General features: G+C 47.8%; 1 protein-coding gene across 1 annotated transcript; it reads left to right on the forward strand.

The window, feature by feature from the left end:
• Positions 1-1132: 1132 nt before the first annotated feature.
• FOXF1 (forkhead box F1) lies at positions 1133-23069 on the forward strand. The gene is made up of 2 exons (XM_078669210.1): positions 1133-2978; positions 21562-23069. The coding sequence occupies exons 1-2, from the start codon at positions 2012-2014 to the stop codon at positions 21720-21722; spliced, it is 1128 nt and encodes a 375-aa protein (XP_078525336.1). The 5' UTR covers positions 1133-2011; the 3' UTR covers positions 21723-23069.
• Positions 23070-23308: the final 239 nt, after the last annotated feature.

The raw sequence follows: 23308 nt of genomic DNA on the forward strand, positions 1-23308 counted from the left end.
ACAGCAGACAGACTTACCGTGCGCACAGACACCATGCCCAGGATCAAGCGCGCGTGTGTGGCTCTGCCGGCCCTTCGATGCTGATGCCACGGTGTGTGGTGAGCCCGGAGTGGGTGGCAGCGTGTTCTCTGCAGTGCTAGTCCGGGCAGCCTTTATTTACATGTGTAAAATGTAAACAAGCAGCAGGCAGTCTGGGGGGCTATTTTACACGGAGCAGAACAGGGCACTATACGGTCTAGCTGGGGCTTTAGCCGTGTTTTTTTTTATTAAAGAACAGCAGAGAATATGTTTACATTTTACTGTGTAAACATCCCGCCCGTGTCCCTGCCTGCTCTGCTCCGAAACCAGAAAGTGTAGTTTAAACGGGCAGACAGCCCTCCTGCTAAACCAGAACAGGGGTAGGATTATAGAGGGGAAAATTGTGTAAATATGTGTAAAATTGGGATATAATTATAACAAGTACTCGAATTTGTTGGAATATTGCACGAGTCTAGTTGCCTCGGTTTGTGATAAGCAATACATATATTTTTACATTTAATAGGCAGAACATGTATTTTTACAGGATGTAAACTAACAAGAAATGCATATTTTATGAAACAGCTACAAAGAAAAGCAAAATAGTATAAAAGGTCGCAAATTGTAGTGTATCGACCGCAGACATTTTTTGCAGGGAGGGAGTCCTCTCTAGAATGTGCATAGTAAGATGACGAGCGGAATTTAAATATAGTATATATACAGAATTAAAAAAAACTATTAAAAAAAACACAAAACACGCGCACTTTTGTTTAATATATTACTGTGATAAACACGTGCACTTTTATTAAAAATACTGAGATGAACAGGTTGTGTTAAAGTGATATTTGGCTAATACTGCCATAACCTTACAGCTGATTTTAAACGCTATTAAAACAAATAGCGCCAAAAATTCACAGATTATGGGTTTTCGATGTCTGCAGGTAGGGTATAGAAATGAAAACCCCCAATCACCCACCCCAGTGGTGCGCTCCGTGTGCGAGGCCCCTTTAAGTGGCCACCGGGGCTGCGAAGGGGGCGTGGCGAGGGAATGGGGCGGGCCGGGCAAGAGCTGGGCCCGGGGCTCCTCTCTCCCCACGTCCTGGCTGTCAGAAGCCTCAGTCGTCGCTGACACGAGATAAGTAAAGGCGGTCCTCCCCGGGCGGGGGCAGAAAGGCGCGCCTCTGGGATGAGGAACATCTGCCCACATCTGCAGCATCTCACAAACGGAGGCCGAGCCTGCGGAGAGGGTCCGAGGACTGCCCAGTGAAGGCCAGCGCGGACCAGCACTGCTTACCGGGGCAGAGAGCAGGGGAGCCCGACCGAGGGGAGCTCAGTCAAGCAGAACCCAGACAGAGGAGCTCGCCCTGACGAGAGGAGCTCAGTCCTGGAGCTCAACTGAGAGGAGTCCTGCCGGGGGGACTCAGTCAATAGGAGCCCAGTCAAGAGGCGATCGATCAAGAGGAGTTCAGTCAAAAGGCTTTGAGCCTACAGGAGCTCAATCAAAAGGAGAGCAAACGCACAGCAAAGCTCAGCCAAAGAATTCTAGCAAAGCAGCGCCAAGACAGAGAAGAGACTACTTCCACAGCGACCTAAAAGTTCAAAAACGCAGTCTAGAGGAACACAGCAGAACGAACAGCTCGGCCCAGGCCAGCAGAGCTGGGGTGGGTCGAAGGAGCCCCGATACGAGCTCAGCCAAGTGGACTCCAGCACAGCCAACTCGGGAGCTTCAGCCTGCCCATCAAAGTGCAACGAGTCCAGGGGAGAAGGCCGAGCTCTGTCCAGCAGAGCCCAGCCTAGCACCAAGGACGTGAGCCCAGCCTAGCACCAAGGACGTGAGCCCAGCCTAGCACCAAGGACGTGAGCCCAGCCTAGCACCCAGGACCTGAGCGCAGCCTGAGCTAGCCCCATCTCAGGCCACCCACCTGTGGTGATCGCAGACCCCTGAACCCGGGGTCGGACTGGTCCAGACGCACAGGCCACCCCACAAACCCGCCCAATGACGGCCGAGATCCAGCAGCCCTCGGCGCAGCCCCCGGCCCAGAGCAGCCCGATGTCCGCGGCTCCCGACAAGCACCCGGGGGGCGGCCCGGCCCCCGCCCTGGAGGCCGCCTCGTCGGGCGCCGCCAAGGCCAAGAAGAGCAGCGCCGGCATCCGGCGGCCCGAGAAGCCGCCCTACTCGTACATCGCGCTGATCGTCATGGCCATCCAGAGCTCGCCCAGCAAGCGGCTGACGCTGAGCGAGATCTACCAGTTCCTGCAGTCGCGCTTCCCCTTCTTCCGCGGCTCCTACCAGGGCTGGAAGAACTCGGTGCGCCACAACCTCTCGCTCAACGAGTGCTTCATCAAGCTGCCCAAGGGCCTGGGCCGGCCGGGCAAGGGCCACTACTGGACCATCGACCCGGCCTCCGAGTTCATGTTCGAGGAGGGCTCCTTCCGCCGGCGGCCCCGCGGCTTCCGCCGCAAGTGCCAGGCGCTCAAGCCCATGTACAGCATGATGAACGGCCTGGGCTTCAACCACATCCCGGACTCGTACAGCTTCCAGGGCTCGGCCTGCGCCCCCGGCGGCCTGGGCCTGGACGGCGGCGGCATGGGCATGATGAACGGCCACCTGTCCGGCAACGTGGACGGCATGGGCCTGGGGGGCCACTCGGTGTCCCACCTCACCTCCAACGGGGGCCACTCCTACATGGGCGGGTGCACGGGGGGCTCCGGGGGAGACTACTCCCACCACGACTCGGGCTCCCCGCTGCTCACCGGCGGAGGGGTGATGGAGCCCCACTCGGTCTACTCTAGCTCGGCCCCTAGCTGGGGGCCCTCGGCCGCCGGCGGACTGTCAGGGGGCCCTCCCTACATCAAGCAGCAGCCCCTGTCTCCCTGCAACTCCGGGAGCAACCCTCTGTCCTCGCACCCCTTGGACCAGCCGTACCTGCACCAGAGCAGCCACAGCACGGCGGACCTGCAAGGTAAGATGCCCGCCTTATGCCAGTCTGTTTGGCCCCCTCTTCCTGATATCAGGCAGTAGAGTCCCGTTGTGACATCCCTGCACCTCTCTGTGCCACCCACATTAAGCCAATTTGTGCTACCTCCACGTAAAGTCAGGCAGTGACACCCCATCTCTATACCTCTCTGTGCCATCCACCTTGCCAACCTGTGGTACCCCGATATCCTAGTGCTAGACAGTGGTTCCTAATTGTTACATCTCTATCACTCTCTGCTCCTCGGCTTATGCCAACCAGTTTGTCCTGAACATACCAATACCAGGCGGTGGTGCCCAATTGCTACATCCTTGCGGCTGTCAACCAAGCTAGGCTAACCTGTACTATCTCCGCATCCAAGTGTAAGGCAGTGGTACATTACTAGGGCATGAAATGGGCTAGGGAACCACATTAAAATTGGCTCCCGTTAGTTAACCAAAGAGCTAAAAAAAATGGGGCCTACATTTGCAAGTTGGGCACACTTTGAACTTGAAAAGGCACGCTGGGAGTATTTTGCAAGGTGTGGGAGGCTGCATGCATTTTTGTTTGCTGCAGGCACTGTTTGTTGTAACATCAGGGAAAACAACAGTAACAACCGGCCCACCTGGCCATAAAAAGCGCTCCTAACAGCCCAAAAAACAGCCAACACTGACCTGTCAGGCCAGCTCATTGGGCACAACGGTATGCTAAACTACCTCTCAAATGATGCCACACACCTGATGCCGAATAGCCGTACCCCATATAGGTAATCTCAACTTGCACCGCCGTATGCTTACCTGCTCTATGCCAACCAGTGCTACCCCTATTCTTATGTAAGGCCTTGCAAACTCATTATTATTTCAATTTCTGCCACCATAGATGCCAACCAATGCTGCGTCATCAGACTCGCATACGTCACGTTATACAGCTCTTCTACTTAATCTACTCAAAGTTGTTTACCGTATGCATACTCGAACTACATGGCACTCTGTACATCAGGCTGCATACCGCATCCGTGCACCGCAGTATGCGACCCATCTAATACCACAACGCCGAACTGCTAGCACGTGGACCAACCACTTTACTTATGCCACCCCATGCTGCCCACTTTTACCTCAACTGGTACTGCCTACCCGTTATGGCCGTGATACCTCGCCCACATCTCTGCCCTGTGGCAAACCATGTTACCTACACCTATAACAAACCTTTTTTACTTCTACCTTATAGAAAACGAGTTAATCTCCAACCGTATTACAAACAAAGTTACCTTCATCCATATAACAAACTAGTTCACCTCCCTGTAACAAAAAGGTTTACCTCCCTGTAGCAAACAAGAGTACCTCCATGTAACAAATAAGATTACCTCCATACATTATAAGTGCTGTTGCCTATTTCCTTATAAATATGTTTCCCCTTCTTGTACCAATGTTACCTGGATCCAAAACAAGCAATGTCACCCTAACCACCTCACCTCCATCATTACAACAAGCAGTGTTGCTCTCTTCCTTGCTACTATGGTACTCCTGTCCTCATAGTTAGCACTGCTGTTGTTATCATTATAACAAGGTTACCTCCACTGTATAACAGAGTGCGTCACCTCCATGTATACCGGGCACTTCTCCACGCTTAGAACAAACAGCCATACCGCCATCTTTATATCAACGTCACCCCAGTCCTTCTTTCAAGCAGGGTTACGCCCATCCTTACCACCAGGACACCCATCCTTGTATCAAACAATGCCACTTCCATCCATTGCATTAAAGCCCGGCTCTGCTCCTACCTCCTCTTTAGAACAATATTACCGCCGTCCCTGCAACAAAAGGGACAGCTCTAACATAGTTCACTCTCATCCTTATAAAAAACTGTGTTACCAGCGTATTTACTACATACACCGTTATCTCATCCTCATAATGGTATTACCACCATCTTTGTAACAAAAAAAGGACACCTCAAACAGTATGACACATTTCCTCTCATCCTTATAATAAACTATGCTGCCAGTGTACTTGCTACAACGTAACCTCATCCTTATTACAATGTTATGTCCACCCTTACAACAATGTTACACCATTCTTATAACAAACTTACCTGCGCCCTTGTAACTAAAGTTCACCTCCAACGATATAGCAAGTTACTCACATTGCTATAACAAACCAAGTTCCCAATGTACTTCTTACAGTAGAACCCCAGTCTTTATAATAATGTTACCTCCGTCTATAACAATGCTATGGCCACCCTTACAACAATGTTACACCATTCTTATAGCAAGCTTATCTCCATCCTTGTAACGAGCAGGTCACCCCCAACAGAATAACAAGTTACTCAAGTTGTTATAACACACCAATGTATTTATTACAATGTTAATCCCATTCTTATAACAAGGGTACCTCTATCTATAAGGAGTAATGTTATCTCCACCCTTACAACACCACCCTTATAAGCAGGGCCACTGGAATTATGTGGCAGTGTCTACTACAATATGTGGCAAGGAAAGACAAATTATCTGGCACAATGCGGCACATTTGCTGCTATTATTTCTTCATTATTTTGTCATTCTGATAGATGATAATTCTATCTGGGCCAAGTTTTCACCCCATTAGACCAGTTTAACAACCAAATACAGAAATATGCAGCTGAAAGATGACCAGTTAACTTTTTTTTAAAGGGTCTTTCTACTGTGCGCAAAAACTTTGCCAAACTTTTAGTAAACTTTGAGCTGTTTGTGCTAGAAACATTTATTGGTTTAAATCTGCAGATTAATATGCAGTAGATGATGGATTGGGTGGGAAATGTGGCAACGTTATATATATATATATATATATATATATATATATATATATATATATATATATATATATATATATATATATATATATATATATATTTATAGCCGTAGATGCAGAATCACAACATTCCAGTGGGTGATTGAGATGGAATTATAGCAGTGTAGATTCTCACTGCCCCAAATGGCCTGTGGGCCACTGAGAAGTGTTGGCACTTTCCCACTAAAAGCATTGAGCCCTGCATAAAAGTGCAGGTACTCTCCCTTTCAAAGCAGAGAACGTCCCATTCAAAGCAGTGCCTATAACAATTTTACCCCCCTCATTCTAAAGAACAGGACACCTCCAGCATTATGACAAGGTGGCTCACATCCTTATCTAAAAAAAATCAAGTTTCCAGTGTACCCACTACAATATCACCTCATCCTTACAACCATGTTACCTCCAGCTATAGCAAGCAACATTACGCCCACCCCTACAACAATGTTACGCCATCCTCATGACAATGTTCCTTCTAATCGTACCACGACGTTATAAACACAAAGTAACTCCTGTGGGTGGCAAGCGGTGCTACCCACGCCCTGTACCCTGTACCAAAGTCCCCATGGCCCTCCTGCCCTGTCGTATCATACAAGTTTCATTTAATCCACGTGGTATATAAACATCCATCCGCGCTATCCTCTTCCGTACCCTTATCGGTCCTTCGCGCCTGCATTTCAAGCTCGGCCGCCGTCCCCCCTGTATGCCAGCTCCTAGAGACGCGTTCTAGGCGCCTTGGTACCCGCTTTACGACGCACTGTACTGTCCGTCGCTCTGGCTTGAAGTGTGCTTCGTCCCTATGTGGAGGTATGCAGCCGTCACTCACTCTCTAACCTATGGACCCATATTCTAATGCAGCCTGATAGAACCCTATGTTCCATTCCATATGCAAACGTATGCAGCTCACCCTTATATAACCCCTGGTACCCCGATATTATAGTAAGATGCCCTTCCAGTGTAACGCTATCTACACATTATTGCGTCTCGATATGCCGCCTTGTTTATTACCCTGTGCACCCCATTCTTTCAATAAGATATGCCCCCGTGCCTATAAAACCCTATGTACTCCATCCACCTCCTCTATGCAGCCTCACCCATATGTAAATATGTGTGCCTCGCCCTTTATATACCCCGTTATTTCAGTTCTACGAGCGCCACCACCCCCCCCCCCCCCTCCGAGGAGAGGTCGTGCACCCTGACCCCAGCGTGTTCCCACTGCCGCTCTCCTTTCCAGGGCGTTGTGTACAGAGCACACACCCACACACCCTCTCCCACTTCTCACGCCATCGCGTACACACCATTTGTAAACTTCCAGAAGCGACGAGTGAGGCAGTTTCCACCAGAACACCTCGAATTAAAATCGCCATTCGCATATTTACTCTTTGTGTTACTGCCACTTGGAAAACTCGAGGAACATCGGATTTGTTTTTAATCAATCTATCTATCTATCTATCTATCTATCTGTCTGTCTGTCTGTCTGTCTGTCTGTCTATCTATCTATCTAGCCATCCTACTATCACCACATCCCAACACACACGTGCATTCGAAACATGCACGTGTTCATGTGCTTACACGTACTTGCAATATTTTTATATTTTATACAGCTATATGAGTTTGTGCAGGTTGTCGCTTGATGTCACATATATATATTATCGGATATATAATGTGCACCTTTATAAAATATCGCAAACAGATATTTGTGTAACGACATGCTGCGTGTTATACCCACAGTGACCCACAGTCTACCTATATTTCAGTGTGAGCCTGTGTGTAGTAACAGCTCTTAATTTGTGTTTTTACAAACCTGACTAAAGGTATATACACAAATAATGAAATTTAAACACATGAATTATTTGCCAGTAGTGGCGGCGTTATACACAAGGCATAGGCATTAATGTGTGTGACAGTGTATAGTGTGACATGCACGCGACATGCACATTTACGTACCCCGCATTACACGTAAGGCATGCAGCTTTGAACATGGAATGTTATGAAAGTGTTAAAGTTCGTATAAGGAAGGGTAAGTGGGGGTTTCAGCTGCGATTCTGATACACTTTTCAAACGTTGGTCTCTGTGGCCCGCTCCAAGTGTAAAGCACATTTAAAGCGGGCCCGGGGCTGCGGGGAGGCATTAAGCCGGAGTCCTCTGCCCCGCGGGCTCGGAGCCTGGGAACGGAGCAGCGAGCGGGACTCCTCGCCGGATAACATCTGAGCGTCTCGGGCCGAGGCGGCCTGTCTGCGGCTCCCGGAGGCCCTGGAAGTGTCCGGCAGTTACAGCGGTGCCAGCGGGACGGGGCCTGGGAGGAGGCCCGGGGCGGGCAGGGACCCAAGTCCACAGGGACCGGGGATCGTGTCCCCGTCCAGCGGATGGCGCGAGTTCACAAAGACTCACCAAACACACACATACATACATTCCCCAGGCCTCACAAACACCATACATCTGCACAGGCACAAACACACACGCTCACTCACAAACTCAAACAAAAACACACCAGCAATATAAACGTTATTTCACAGCGAAGAGGCACTCAATTGTCCACACACAATCCAAAGAAACAACGTTGCACACCCAGGTGCATGCTATATAATTCGGTGGTCGCACGCCAAACTGGACAGGAAGTACACTACACCAGACACACACAGACCACACGCATAAACATAACACAGTCGCAGATTAAAAAAAATCACCGTAGGCACATGCATCCTCACACAACAGACACATGTGCACAGATACAAAACAGCCTACCACGCACCAAACAAGGCCACACACATGCACGCATGCGCACACGTACACAAAATTACCTCACGCAGAGACACTGCCATAATCCGCCATAACCCCCACCACTGCTTCCACATCCACCAAAAACCAATAACCTCAGGGGGGTTTTCCTATTCTGCCCTCAGTGAGGGGTGGGAGGAGAAAAGCCCACCCCCGAGAGCGGTCCTTCGTGGAGGGAAAGTGCCCCTGGCTCTGTTGACATCGAACCTGTCTAAGCCCCGGTCAAGGGGCAGGGGGTGGGCGACGCGCTTCCGGTTGGTCCAGGCAGACCCCCTCGTGCACACGGGCAGCTACTTCCAGAGTGAGTTCATCGGCTGGTCCACGCTATTTTTCCGATCCTTTGGAAAAGCGTTCATGTCTTTTCATATCTGACTGAGGCCCGAAAAAAATGGCATTTAATATATTACTCTGAAGGACTGGAAAATCCGAATTATTACGTCTTGCCCGGAACTGCGCGAATCTATTTTTTTTATCTCTCACGCTAACACACTGGATAACCTGACTCTCTGCATTGAGTTATTACCACCTGTAAACACTGACATTTTACATCTAACTCCGAGATACCGAGGGTCTGCCCCTTAACACCTAATTTGAACTACTAAAGTATTCCTTGTTTTACATCTGACATCGAAACCCCGAGAAAGCTGCCAATAACGCATTAAAACTCTGAACATCTGTACTTTAAAATCTCACCATGACCACTGGCGAAGCTGAACGTCTATTTTAATAGTGAAACGCTGGGAAAGGTGACGTTTTACATCTCAAATCGAGCACCGTAAACGCTGGTGTTTTACCCCCCCCCCCCCCCCTCCCCCCCTCCCCCCCTGCGGAACGTCTGGAAGGCCCGCGAGCTCTGGCATCTGTCAGCCGCTGGAAAAGCAAGAATTAGTTTGACATCTCTCGGAGGAGACATACTGCGAATGCAGCCTTCCCTACTGCATCTCGCGCTGGTCATGTGCAAAGGATGGGCCCCGCTGCAGGCTGACCTGGGTACCCGGCCAGCCCGTGCCCGCAGAGGCTGCGATCATTCGGGTTTCAATAAAGGTGTGTTTACTGCTTCTCTTGTGACAGGGGACGCCGAGCGCACGTCACTCACATAGCTTTACTTTGAATATGGCTGTTCATTAAAAGATGCATTCAAAAAAGCCATTCCGTAATGCGAGCCAGGGTAACGCCAGTTATCTGCAGCGCTTAGAAACCGTGGAGGACGGAGTTATACAATATGTTTTAACCCACAGCTATGCAAACTCCTTGGGCGGGGGAATTAGGGGGTTGACGGCTGGGTCCCTCTGCGCCAGCACAAACTGCAGGAGCCTAATGACGCCCCTGGCCAGAGGTCACTCCGTGTCGGGGGTGGAATAGGAGCCGCAGGAAACGGCCATCACGATGTCAAGGCACTTTGTACGCCTTGTAAGACACAGAAAACAGACGCGCGAGGGGCCCCAGGGAGCCGTAATGCAGAGCAAGCAAGAGCTGGTTTGAGGTAGGGCCTGCAACTTAAGAGAAGCAGGAGATAAACACATCGAGTGTGGGGCGGCTCCCCCCTGACCCCCAAAACTGGGATCCTTAGACAGGGATATGTATATGGTACAATAGATGCTTTTAGGGGTTTGATTATTAAAATGGCTGACATGACGGTATACACTGCCTCTAAAATAATATAATTAAAATTGATATGTGTACTTCCTTCCCTGCATGGGGCCCACCCCGGGCCCACGCTGAGCCCCTCGAGCCCCACGCGGCTTCCCGGACGTGTAATGTTATCGAGTGGGAAACACTGCGCAAATTCGAGCTCTCATTAATCTGGTCTCGCGCAGATGTCATGGGATCCAGGATAGGGCAGAGTCGGCGGTTTGCGGAATGTAGCTCATCGCCGGCTCAAGGATAGGGCACAGACAGCGCTATGTGGAACGTAGCTCCTATCGCGTGCCAGTATAGGGCACAGATGCTGCACAGAGCGTAGCTCCTCTCCGGCCCAAGGATCGGACACATATAGCGGTAAGTGGAACACTCCTCCTAGCCTGTGCTAGGATAAGACACAGAGGCTGCACAGATGGCGCTAGGTGGAACATAGCTCATCGCAGGCCCAGGATAGGATACATAGGGCGCTATGTGGAACAGAGCGCCTCTTCCGCCTCAGGATCGGGCAGTGCTTTAAATGAAAATATAGAAGTGCTGGTACTCAGTGTCACGAGTACCTGTTTCCTCCCAAAAAGGGATGGTATTCTTCCATCAAAGGTATTTTTCTGAGAAGTGCATATATTCTCCCATTCAAATGAAAGTGCAGATACTCTCACATTCAAATAAAAGAAGTGCATATACTCTCCCATTGAGATTAAAGCAGTGCAGATACTCTCCCGTTCAAATGAAAGAAGTGCAGATACGCTCGCATTCAAATGCAAGAAGTGCAGATACTCTCCCATTCAAATAAAAGAAGTGCAGATACTCTCCCATTGAGATTAAAGCAGTGCAGATACTCTCCCATTCAAATAAAAGAAGTGCAGATACTCTCCCATTGAGATTAAAGCAGTACAGATACTCTCCCATTCAAATGAAAGAAGTGCAGATACTCTCCCATTGAGATTAAAGCAGTGCAGATACTCTCCCATTCAAATGAAAGAAGTGCAGATACTCTCACATTCAAAGGAAAGAAGTGCAGATACTCTCCCATTCAAATGAAAGAAGTGCAGATACTCTCACATTCAAATGAAAGAAGTGCAGATACTCTCCCATTCAAATGAAAGAAGTGCAGATACTCTCACATTCAAATGAAAGAAGTGCAGATACTTTTACATTTCATGTTGTTCTCTTTTTCATGCCCACTACTGTGAAGCGCTCTGATACCTTCGGGTCTTGTTAGCGCTATAGAAAACTTCTAAATAAATAAATAAATAAACATTCAAATAAAAGACGTGCAGATACTCTCCCATTGAGATTAAAGCAGTGTAGATACTCTCCCATTCAAATGAAAGAAGTGCAGATACTCTCCCATTTAAATGAACGAAGTGCAGGCACGCAGAACCGGAGAATACCTGCCCATTTAAATTACTGCGCTAGGGCTCACCGGCGGCGCTATATGGAACATTGCTCCTCGCCGCCCTGGTATGAGGCGCTATGTCGAACATATCCCTGTACCCCAAAATAGGGCCCAGACTGCGCTATGCGGAACATTACTCCACGTCGGGCCAGTGAGCGGTGCTATGTAGCTCCTCGCCAGCCCTGATAGTGCTCAGTCGGCCCTATTTGGAGCATTGCTCCTGGCCGGCCCCGGATAGGGTACAACTGGCGCTATATGGATTGAAGGCCCTTTCCATACTCCCCGTCTCCGCACAAGGCACGCGGGCCGCTCTATTAAACGCTTCCCCAGCTCTGCGGTGCCGGAGCCGAGCTTCGTTGGGGGCCGCGGCCCCGGGCTCCACATCTGCTTCGGATTTGCGATGTGATGGGCGCAGCTCAGCACAACAGCGCTTGTGTCTGGAGCTCCGTGGCCCACCGCGGCGATTCCAGTCAGGGCCGGGTCTGACGTCAGAAGGCAGACACTGACCCTTCTGCTGCGTCCTGTTCCCGTCTTTAGTGGCGGTCGGGGCTTCGGGGCGCTTGGGTCGCTCACTGCCTGCTCCCCGCAAAATACCGACCCCACAAGTAAAATGCAAACAAGCGTGTCAATAAATAAATCACAGCTCGAAGGAACCCTTACCACTTCTGCCCTGTGAATAGGTCCCTAATCTTTTAAAGGAACTGGCTACAAATTCTTGCCCGAGCTTGCCAAAAATGATACCAACCCCAAACCACAAAAGAACATTTCACTATTCCAGGCTAGATTTCAGGTTTAGAGACTCCCGATCTGCACCATGCATGATGTGTATAAACACAGCAATAATAGCAAGAAATATATACATATATATATATATATATATATATATATATATATATATATATATATATATATATATATATATATATATATATATATATATATCATGCTCTGTTTAAAGTATATTGGCATGTAAAGTATTAACGTAGCAAATTAAATGAATACATTGTTATTATTTCCCCCGCTCTACAAATAATTTAAATTGTGCTAGACAATGCAGAACCCGTTGCCAAAAGTTGGACGGTGGTGTTTCCCAAAAGCAGTGACCTGCATAATAAAAGAGAAAAGTCGCTGAAGTTTGGCCAGACTCTTGAACGCCACTTTCCTACGAACATGCTTAATAATAATAAAAAAAACACATGCTAAAGAGTTCGATAGCTCATCTAACTACAAAGCTAGCTTTATTTTTACTTCTAAATATTTTAATTGCGCTATGGCCATGTGGGCCGTAGCGACATATACCTTCCGTTTGCGTCTTTAAATAAAATAGTGTAAAAGCGTGCCTTTTATAAATAAGATTGTTGTGTAATGCGAATAATGCACATTACATGTTTCCCCCTTTGGCTGCCTTAGTTGCAACCGTGGCGCTGTCAGAGCAGTAAAGAGGCTGCGACGCAACTTTCCCCAAAATAGTCAAGGAAGCAATATTTATGTTGTAAAATATGTCCTGTAATATGCAGTGGAGGAAAGGTGAAAAAAGTCAACAAATACTGGAAACCGGATTGAAAATGTATCTGGCATCTAAGGTCCTTCCTGTGAACTGCTGCCCGAGGTAGCAGCGAGCGCCAACATACTAGGACTATCTGTTTGCGCTCCAGTCTAATGGATCTGGTGAAATATGTCTGCTCGGTGATACTCATTTTATCTGCACTGATAAAATGCTGACCTTTCTCGGGATTCGAACCTGCGACATGTAGTTTGCAGCCAAATGTCAACAGCAACCGTTCAACCCGCAGTATTGCTGTTCTGGTCTGTGACACACCTGCATAATCTCCACTGGCAACCATTATTACATGTAATTTACCTCATATATACTCGTCAGGGATTCCCCGAAAATGTGACTGGATTTCCCTGTTTCGCGAGTAACAGGCCCAAATCTGTGGCTTGTTTAGCATTATATGTATTCAAGTTGTACATACCTTCTGTGTCGTTGGTATGTTAGTGGTCGCATTTGTAGAAGCAGGTCAACATCCGGCAAACAGAACCGTTATTATTTAATACATATTCCTAAAATGGCGCCCATCATACAAGGTTATTGATGTTTACTACTACTGCTTTAACATGGCTGCTCGCGCACCGCTTGTTAGACCCCGCTGTCCACGTCAGGAACAAGTTGCTGGTTTGATAGCTGGCTTTGGCGCGCCTCAATTTAAAAAATGTTATCCTATGCGTGAAAAAAATAAATATATAAAACGTGACCAAATGCAGCATGCCTTTAAAATACGCCCTATCATTTCCCTATCTTTTCTGTGCATGTAATAATCTCTCCCTTTATAAATCACATATGTACTTGCCCTGATACTGCCCTACTAGGCTTAATTCGTCCCGGTGGTTGCGGGTGGTGGACACCGGCATTATTTCTGGGGTCAGGGACTTATTTTTCACCATCATACTTTGACGTGGCAAGAGGGAAAAAGGTGGAAAAGTAAGAAAGACGGAGCGAGGGAAAGGGAAACTGTGACATCCAAAAAATGACTGAAAAAAATAACCGCAAAGGGAGATAAAGAGAAAGGAAGTGTTGAGAGGTGGAAGAAAGAGACCTGAGGTGACCAGACAAGAATTGACACTCAGCAAGCCCGACCTTTGGCTCTGCCTATATAAATATATATTTTTAAATAATAAGCGCTACTTGATGCGGGAAGTATAACGGCGCGGGCGGCGCACTGCAACCAGGGAGGCCGAGAGCTCACACAGCGAAGAACCACTGAAGCCAAATTTGACTTCAAATGCGCCCCGGATTATGTTCCAAAAACATCTTCGACCTCAGGGGTGCGGCCTTGTCTGAGCCCTCGCACCCACGCCGGCCCACACACTACCCCAGTCGATTTCGGTCAATGTATTTAGACATTTAATTACAACGTAAAATGTCATAAAAAAGTTTACTTTTTTTGTAAACTAGAGGGTTTAAACCGGGATCCCGGCAGTCCACGGACATTTTCCGCGCATCCTGCCCCGTCTCTGCCTGCGGGCGCTGCTCGACGTGTCCCGGGTCTGCGCACAGAGGCGAGGGCCGCCCGAGCGCTCAGTCTCTCTCGGGAAGTAGGCCTGGCCGAGCGCGCGCAGGCACCAGATTTGGCCGATGAAGGCTTTGGTTTTTCGAGCCGGATGAGTGGCCCCGCAGTGGCCGCAGCTGGCCCGCGTTCTGTCCCTGCTGTTTGTTTTCAGAACTGGATAAATGTTTCTGCAGTGACCAGAGCGGTCTGAGGGTTCTGTCACGAAATAAAAGGAGGTATGGCGAAATTAAATATGGACAGGCCTCTGGGACTATGCGGCAGGGGAGGGCCAAATTATGCACCAGTGTTGTCTAAATTATGCGCAATAAAGGTAAATTATACAGCACAATGCGTACGTATTGTGCTGGTGTTACTTTATCATCTATCATTTTTTACTTCATATATTATCATTTTTAAAATGTTCAGAGAGCCTGAGCATATCTTTGACCTCATTAGTAACAGTTTAATATTCAAATACATCATTATTCAAAGGACTGGTGGCTAGTCAAACTTTGCGAATGGCCTTCCTTTGCAGGCAACACCTGTCGCTGCGTTTTTAGTAACTTTTGATCCATTTGCGCTAGGAACACTTTCTTTCTTAAAACCTGCAGATTATGCAGCAAATTATAGGATTATGTGGCAAATACTGCAAATCCATAACTATGCAGAAAACGCCGCGGCCTCATAATCACATAATTTCAGTAGCCCTGCTAATAGGGACAGTTACAGTTGGCCAACGTTTGTTTTTGTAAGGTTACTGAGGGGTTGGCCAAGTTCTTGTTTTTAAAAAGTATTATTTCTAGAGCAAGTAGAGTTGCCTGAGTGTCCATGCTGTGACCCGTGCTGGCTCACTGCTCTTTGCAATGACAGGGCTGGTCACTCATTCTTGGAATTAGAATTGCTAGGGCTCTGGAGGCCGGTAAGTGTTCATGAGGTAAGTACAACTCAGTGGTATTTGTATGGCCAGGGATTTCTGAAGCTCTGGAGCTGACCAAGTTCTCAGGGAATAGCCTTGGCTGGCTGATTGTTCCTAGAAGAGCAGCTTCAGTGTTCGTGGAATGGCCTGGCGCTCTAGAACTGGCCAGGGCTTGCCTTTTGAGGATGCTTAGAGCTGGACTAGTGTCCCTGCCAATGTTGGAGCTGTCTAACTCTCTCTGGAATAATTATAACGCAGTGATAGGTATATGGCCAATGCTGGCTAAGTGTTACTAGACTCAAGAGCTCTAGAGCCGTTTAACCTCTTCCCCGCTCATGACGAGCTGAGCTCATCATGAGCCACGGCGCTCTGGTGCTCATGACGAGCTCAGCTCGTCATGAGCCGTGGAACGCTCAGGTGCGGGGAGAATTCCCCTGCTGTGCTGAGCGTTCCATGGCAGGTAATGCACCTGTGAAGAGCTGAGCTCGTCATGAGCATGCGGGCGTTGTGCGCGCCCCCTCTCCCCCAAGCACAGCGGGGGATTAACCCCCGCAGCGAAGGGGCTAAGTATTCACTGAATGGCCAAGGCGGGGGGGACTGCTTTTGGAACTAACTGTTCTGGATATTTCTAGAGCATTAGAACTGACTAGATGTTTGTGGAATTTCCAGAGCAGGCTGACTGTTCTCGTAATTGCGAGAGCTCTAGACGTGCCAAAGTGTTACTGGAACGGACAGAGCTGTTGCACCATTCTACGAATGGCTCAAGCTCTTGAGCTGACCCGTTCTTGGGGTGCCCAAGGCTGACTGACTGCTCTGGGAGTTTCTAGCGCTATAGAGCTGGCTCAGTGGCCATGGCTTGGCCAATGCTGGCTAACTGTTCTCGGAGTTTCTAGAGCGCTAGATATGTCCAAGCGTACGTGGAATGGCCAATGCTAGCTAATTGTTCTTGGAATTTCTAGAGCACTAGACCAGGCCAAGTGTTCTTGGAATGGCAAGTCTGCCTAACCCTTTTTGGAATTTCTAGAGCACTAGATCGGGACACATGTTCTTAGAATGGCCAACTCTGGCTAACCGTTCTTGGAATTTCTGGTGCACTAGATCAGGCCAAGCGTTCTTGGAATGGCCAATGCTGGCTAACCCTTTTTGGAATTCCTAGAGCACTAGATATGGCCAATTGTTATTGGAATGGCCAACACTTGCTAACCATTCTTGGAATTTCTAGTGGCCAATGCTGGCTAACCCTTCTTGGAATTTCTACAGCACTAGATCTGGCCAAGTGTTCTTGGAATGGCCAATGCTGGCTAACCCTTTTTGGAATTCCTAGAGCACTAGATCTGGCCAATTGTTCTTGGAATGGCCAACACTGGCTAACCATTCTTGGAATTTCTAGATCACTAGATTTGCTCAAACGTTCATGGCATGGGCAATGCTGTCTAACCGTTCTTGGAATTTCTACAGCATTATATCTGGGCAAGTGTTCTTGGCACGGTCAATGCTGGTTGACCATTCTTGGAATTCTAGAGCACTTTCTAGAGCAAGAGATCTGGCAAGGTTTTCTCAGATTGACAATGCTGGCTAAACATACTTAGAATTTCTTGAGCACTAGAATTGGCTAATTGCTAGTGGAATCACCAGCACTAAATGATTGGTCTCGGAATTGCTTGAGTCCTTCAGTTGACTCATTTTCATTATGCTAAAGGCTAACTGATTGCTCATGGGATTGCCAGCGGTTTAGAACTAAGTGTTCATGGCATGGCCAACCCTGGCCAACCAGTCTTAAAATGCTCAAGGGCTATCCTCAGCCTGGGATGGCTCTTGGTAGGCCTGCAGCACTCGGAATCCCCCACACCCTCGGACCGCACACACAAAATCTCTGCATAATCTTGGACACTCCGCTCTCAATGAACTGCGAAATCAATGCCGTTTAGTCCTCCTGTTTCCGTACGCTCTGCCTCTTTCGTAAGGTTTTCAAGTTGATCCCCACCAAAGTCCAGGAAAAATGCACTCGTCAGCAGCAGACTCGACTACTGCAACACACTCTATGCCTGCACTACCCAAAAACTCCTAAATACTGCAGACCATCCAGAATGCCTCTGCTAGACTCATCCTGAACATCCCACGCCACAAGCATATCACTGGCCCCCTGAGAGACCTTTACTGTCTTGCTGTCAACAAGAGAAACACCTTCCAGCTTCTCATGCATGCCTACAAAGCCCTCCACAACGCTGCATCTACATAGTTATCCACCACCTCTCTTTCTACACTCCCACCAGACATCTCCGCTCTGCCAAACTGGCCCTGGCCTCCATCCCACCGATCTGCAAGAGCATACCTGAATGAAGATCCTTCTCCTACCTCATTGCGAAGCCCTGGTACTCCCTGCCTCTGCATCTCAGGCAATCACTATCACTGCCATAATTCAGGAAGGACCTCAAAACCTGGCTTTTTGACTGAACCGCAGATCCCCCCCAAACCAGCACCTTGAGACACTTACGGGCGTGTAGTCGTGCTTCATAAGCACACTGATTGATTGATCAATTCCAACGGTAGAGCTAGCTAACCGTTCTTGGAACTAGTAGAGCTCCAGCATTGGTTGAGTGTTCATGGAATTGCAGTGTGGGCCCTTCTGAACATGGATACCTGAATAGGTGTTCCTGCTGAAGGGTGGAGTTGGCTGAAGCATAGGCAGGGATCCCTGGCACATGGGTCCGGCACCTGCTATGAATGACTAAAGCTGGATAGTGATAGTTACATCTGGGTAATAGTTATGAGAGCCATGTGCCTGCTGGGGAGACGAGTGGATATCTCTGCCATGGCCGGTTATGGTTGTGTCTTCTGTGGCCTCTTACTGATGTGAGTGGTGGCCAATTAATTTCTTTTATTCTACCCCTGCCACCAAAGGCTTGGCTCAATGTTCTCTCTGTTCTTTCCCTTTTGGGAACAGATGGGGCACTGGGAGTGGCTGTGGGTAATGCTGGAATGGTGTTCTGTAGAGTTTCTTGGTTGGGGCTGAGAGTTTACTGTGTTCTGCTGTCTGAAGCTCATATTTCTCTGAATTTCGATGACCTGACTTGGTGTTCTCTGGCGAGGAGGTTAAAGGAGCCACGTTTGTCCCATATTTGTCTTGCAGGTGCTAAATGGTCTCAGTAATGTAATGTCTGGGGCAAACTGGGTGTTAATGTCGGGGGCTATCTGGGTGTTATGTCCTTGCATTGACTACCTGCTGGTGTTTGCTCGTTATGGGACTGGGACTGCGGGCTCTCTGTGTTATGGTGACTTCGGTTCTCTATACTCTCGTGGGTGGGTTGTGTTCTTTATGTTTGGGTGGTTTTGGTGAAGTAATCTCCACATTCAGAGAGCTGGGGTTCTCTATTCTGTATATTCTTATGGCTGAGGCTCCACACTGTCTGTCATCTAATGGCTGAGCCGAGAGCTTCATATATCAACTCATGCTTGGGGCACAGTGCTCTCTAGACTGATAGTTGGGGCTCGGTGCTCAGTCTCTAGACTAATAGTTGGGGCGCAGTGCTCAGTCTCTAGACTAATAGTTGGGGCGCAGTGCTCAGTCTCTAGACTAATAGTTGGGGCGCAGTGCTCAGTCTCTAGACTAATAGTTGGGGCGCAGTGCTCAGTCTCTAGACTAATAGTTGGGGCGCAGTGCTCAGTCTCTAGACTAGTAGTTGGGGCGCAGTGCTCAGTCTCTAGACTAATAGTTGGGGCGCAGTGCTCAGTCTCTAGACTAATAGTTGGGGCGCAGTGCTCAGTCTCTAGACTAATAGTTGGGGCGCAGTGCTCAGTCTCTAGACTAATAGTTGGGGCGCAGTGCTCAGTCTCTAGACTAATAGTTGGGGCGCAGTGCTCAGTCTCTAGACTAATAGTTGGGGCGCAGTGCTCAGTCTCTAGACTAATAGTTGGGGCGCAGTGCTCAGTCTCTAGACTAGTAGTTGGGGCGCAGTGCTCAGTCTCTAGACTAATAGTTGGGGCGCAGTGCTCAGTCTCTAGACTAATAGTTGGGGCGCAGTGCTCTCTATCGTCTAATGGAAGAAGCTCAGTGCTGTCTTTCTCATCTAATGGCCGAGGCTCAGTGCTTTCTATCATCTAATGGCTGGGGCTCAGTGCTCTCCACTGATGGCTGTGACTCAGTGCTCTCTATCATTTAATGCCTGTGGTTCAGTGCTCTTTATGCTGATGGCAGGGACTCAGTGCTCTCCACTGATGGCTGGGACTCAGTGCTCTCTATCATTTAATGCCTGGGGTTCAGTGCTCTTTATGCTGATGGCAGGGACTCAGTGCTCGTTATGCTGATGGCTGGGGCTCAGTGCTCGTTATGCTGATGGCTGGGGCTCAGTGCTCGTTATGCTGATGGCTGGGACTCAGTGCTCTCCACTGATGGCTGGGACTCAGTGCTCTCTATCATTTAATGCCTGGGGTTCAGTGCTCTTTATGCTGATGGCAGGGACTCAGTGCTCGTTATGCTGATGGCTGGGGCTCAGTGCTCGTTATGCTGATGGCTGGGGCTCAGTGCTCGTTATGCTGATGGCTGGGACTCAGTGCTCTCTATCATTTAATGCCTGGGGCTCAGTGCTCGTTATGCTGATGGCTGGGGCTCAGTGCTCGTTATGCTGATGGCTGGGACTCAGTGCTCTCTATCATTTAATGACTGGGGCTCAGTGCTCTCCACTGATGGCTGGGACTCAGTGCTCTCTATCATTTAATGCCTGGGGTTCAGTGCTCTTTATGCTGATGGCAGGGACTCAGTGCTCGTTATGCTGATGGCTGGGGCTCAGTGCTCTTTATGCTGATGGCTGGGGCTCAGTGCTCTTTATGCTGATGGCTGGGGCTCAGTGCTCTTTATGCTGATGGCTGGGGCTCAGTGCTCTCTATCATTTAATGCCTGGGGTTCAGTGCTCTTTATGCTGATGGCTGGGGCTCAGTGCTCTTTATGCTGATGGCTGGGGCTCAGTGCTCTTTATGCTGATGGCTGGGACTCAGTGCTCTCTATCATTTAATGCCTGTGGTTCAGTGCTCTTTATGCTGATGGCTGGGGTTCAGTGCTCTTTATGCTGATGCCTGGGGCTCAGTGCTCTTTATGCTGATGGCTGGGGCTCAGTGCTCTTTATGCTGATGGCTGGGGCTCAGTGCTCTTTATGCTGATGGCTGGGGTTCAGTGCTCTTTATGCTGATGCCTGGGGCTCAGTGCTCTTTATGCTGATGGCTGGGGCTCAGTGCTCTTTATGCTGATGGCTGGGGCTCAGTGCTCTTTATGCTGATGGCTGGGGCTCAGTGCTCTTTATGATGATGACTGGGGCTCAATGCTCTGTATACTGATGGCTGGGGTGCAGTCCTCTCTATCATCTGATGGTGTCTGGGGTTCAGTGCTCTCTGTGATCTGATGGTGTCTGGGGTTCAGTGCTCTCTGTGATCTGATGGTGTCTGGGGTTCAGTGCTTTCTATCATCCGATGGCTGGGGTCAGTATATTATATGTAAAAGATGTATGTACTGTAAAATCAGATATCTAGGGTTCAATGCGCCCTGTGTTCTGATTGATGCTGCTATGTGCTGTATACTTTAAAAGTTGTTGGTTTCTGTTCTTTGTATGGTGCTCCTGCTGTGAGTAGACAGTTTACTGTTTTTTGTACATTTTATAAGGATCTGAGGATTTCGTTTATCAAGCCTCTATTGAAATAACTACATTTTAGAGAATGTAGGCCGACCTATTTATATTTACAATCACTTCCAAATTTGCATTCATGTGTGGTATTAGTTAGATTCTTGAGGGTGCTATTTTCAGAAGGGAGTCACTAACTGCTATATGCTAAATTGCACATGCTTTTTATCTGTACTTTTATCTTTTAAAAAACATTTTTTTAAATTCTTTTAAATGTCTGTATGTACACTTTTATGATTCATCACTCTGAATCGAATAAAGATGATTATGATATGATACATGAGTAGACAGTGATGAGTGTCCTTTCTCTCTTTCTCGTGCAGGAATCCCCCGGTACCACACACAATCGCCCAGCCTGTGCGACCGGAAAGAGTTCGTCTTTTCTTTCAACACTATGGCCTCGTCGGCCATGCACCCGGCCAACAGCGGCTCCTACTACCACCAGCAGGTGACATACCAGGACATCAAGCCCTGCGTCATGTGATGCCTTAGCGGGGCGCATTGGGGCAGCCACCCAGGACATGCAAGGACATGTGCTATAGGAAGCTAGGACCCTCCACGGTAGGGTCCAGCCACCCCCACATCCGGGGAGTCAGTGGACTCTTCCAGACCCCTCCACACCCAGGGCACAGCCCATCTCCCCTTGAGGTATATAACCAGAGCAGACTATGGAATATCTTTCAACTTTGATGTCTCTGTCCTTGGCCTGAAGGAGGATGGTGAACACACGGAGCTGTGTTTTTTTTTATTTTCAAAAATGTAACTGTGCCAGTTGAACAAATCCCCACAAAAATTATCTTTCTTTTTCTGTGCTACAAAAACGACAAGTCGATATTGTATGAGTGATGATGCTGTGCACGTAAGAGATATATCTTAAAAAATACTTTTGCGCATTGTTTTAAAAAAAAATTCTGATGGGGAAAAAACAGAACGCCTGAATTTAAGAAACCTGGATACTGTAACTAAATGATGATTTAAACACAGCGTTAGATTTATAATAACTACTTTAATATCTATTTTTTTTCTAAATCATTGCCCAACAAATGTGGTGACGCAAAGTCACTTATTTCTACATGCGCGATGCTAACATTGCCTTAATATTCCAGACATCTCCAGTGCCCTGTTCTAGAAAAAGCAAATCATTCATTTTAAATGCCGTAAAAAAAAGGAGTTATAATCAATGCACCTGTGTTCCTCTAAAGCATTTTTTCCTTTTTTTGGGAGTAACATATTTGCCACTCAGAACGGTTTCTTATCATTATTATGCAGACAGGTTTCCTTCTTACTGTTCACCTCGGACACTTATGATGCCAGCCAAGTGTCATTTTAGCTCCAGAAACATTTGGGACGTTACTGTACTTAAACACACGATTTCGGGGTAGCTCCTTGCAGAGATATTACAGCACTTTTTACATCAAGGCGCTTCCTGTTATTTATTGTACTATTTTTATTCTTTCTCCTATCGAGAGACACCTCATAGCCTCATTTTATCAGTATTAAAGCGGTGTACTTTGTTGGCAATATTTGCCGTGAAGAACTTTTTAGATAGTAAATGTAAATATAAAATAAAACCAGAACAGTGTAAAAACAAGCAATTCTGTATGTTTTATATACATGTACATACGACGGACTTACTTTTTTCATTGTTGTTTTTTAAATGTTTAAAAATTTGGATGTGACACATTTTTAATTTCCTTCTGCACTGTAAAAAAAATGACAAATATGTTTTCACCGTTGTGTATTTTTTTAAAGGACAAAAAATAATGCCTGTATAACACAGTCTACATAGAAAAGTACAAAAGTGTAATAAAAGCAATTGGTGTAAACTGTTCACATAAGACTCCATTATGATTTATTAAATATGCAGGAATAATGTTGGAACTACCACTCTAGCTCCCACTGCACAATGTACAATAAAGAACAGAAAACAGGCCCAGGCACCAAAATAAAAGTGGCCCTATTTGTGAATTAGATCCTAAAAATGTGGCCCATGTTTGCAAATTGGGGCAGGCTTGAACTGGTAAAGAAACGCTATATACGTGTTTTCATGATGTGGAAGACTGCATGGAT

Source organism: Lissotriton helveticus, chromosome 12 (assembly GCF_964261635.1).
Source record: "Lissotriton helveticus chromosome 12, aLisHel1.1, whole genome shotgun sequence".
Classification (NCBI taxonomy): Eukaryota; Metazoa; Chordata; class Amphibia; order Caudata; family Salamandridae; genus Lissotriton; species Lissotriton helveticus.

Excerpts from the sequence above, each read along its gene's own strand:
- FOXF1 (XM_078669210.1), top strand. The coding sequence starts at position 2,012 with ATGACGGCCGAGATCCAGCAGCCCTCGGCGCAGCCCCCGGCCCAGAGC. Across the intron at positions 2,979-21,561 it reads CAGCACGGCGGACCTGCAAG|GAATCCCCCGGTACCACACA; the intron begins GTAAGATGCCCG and ends TTTCTCGTGCAG.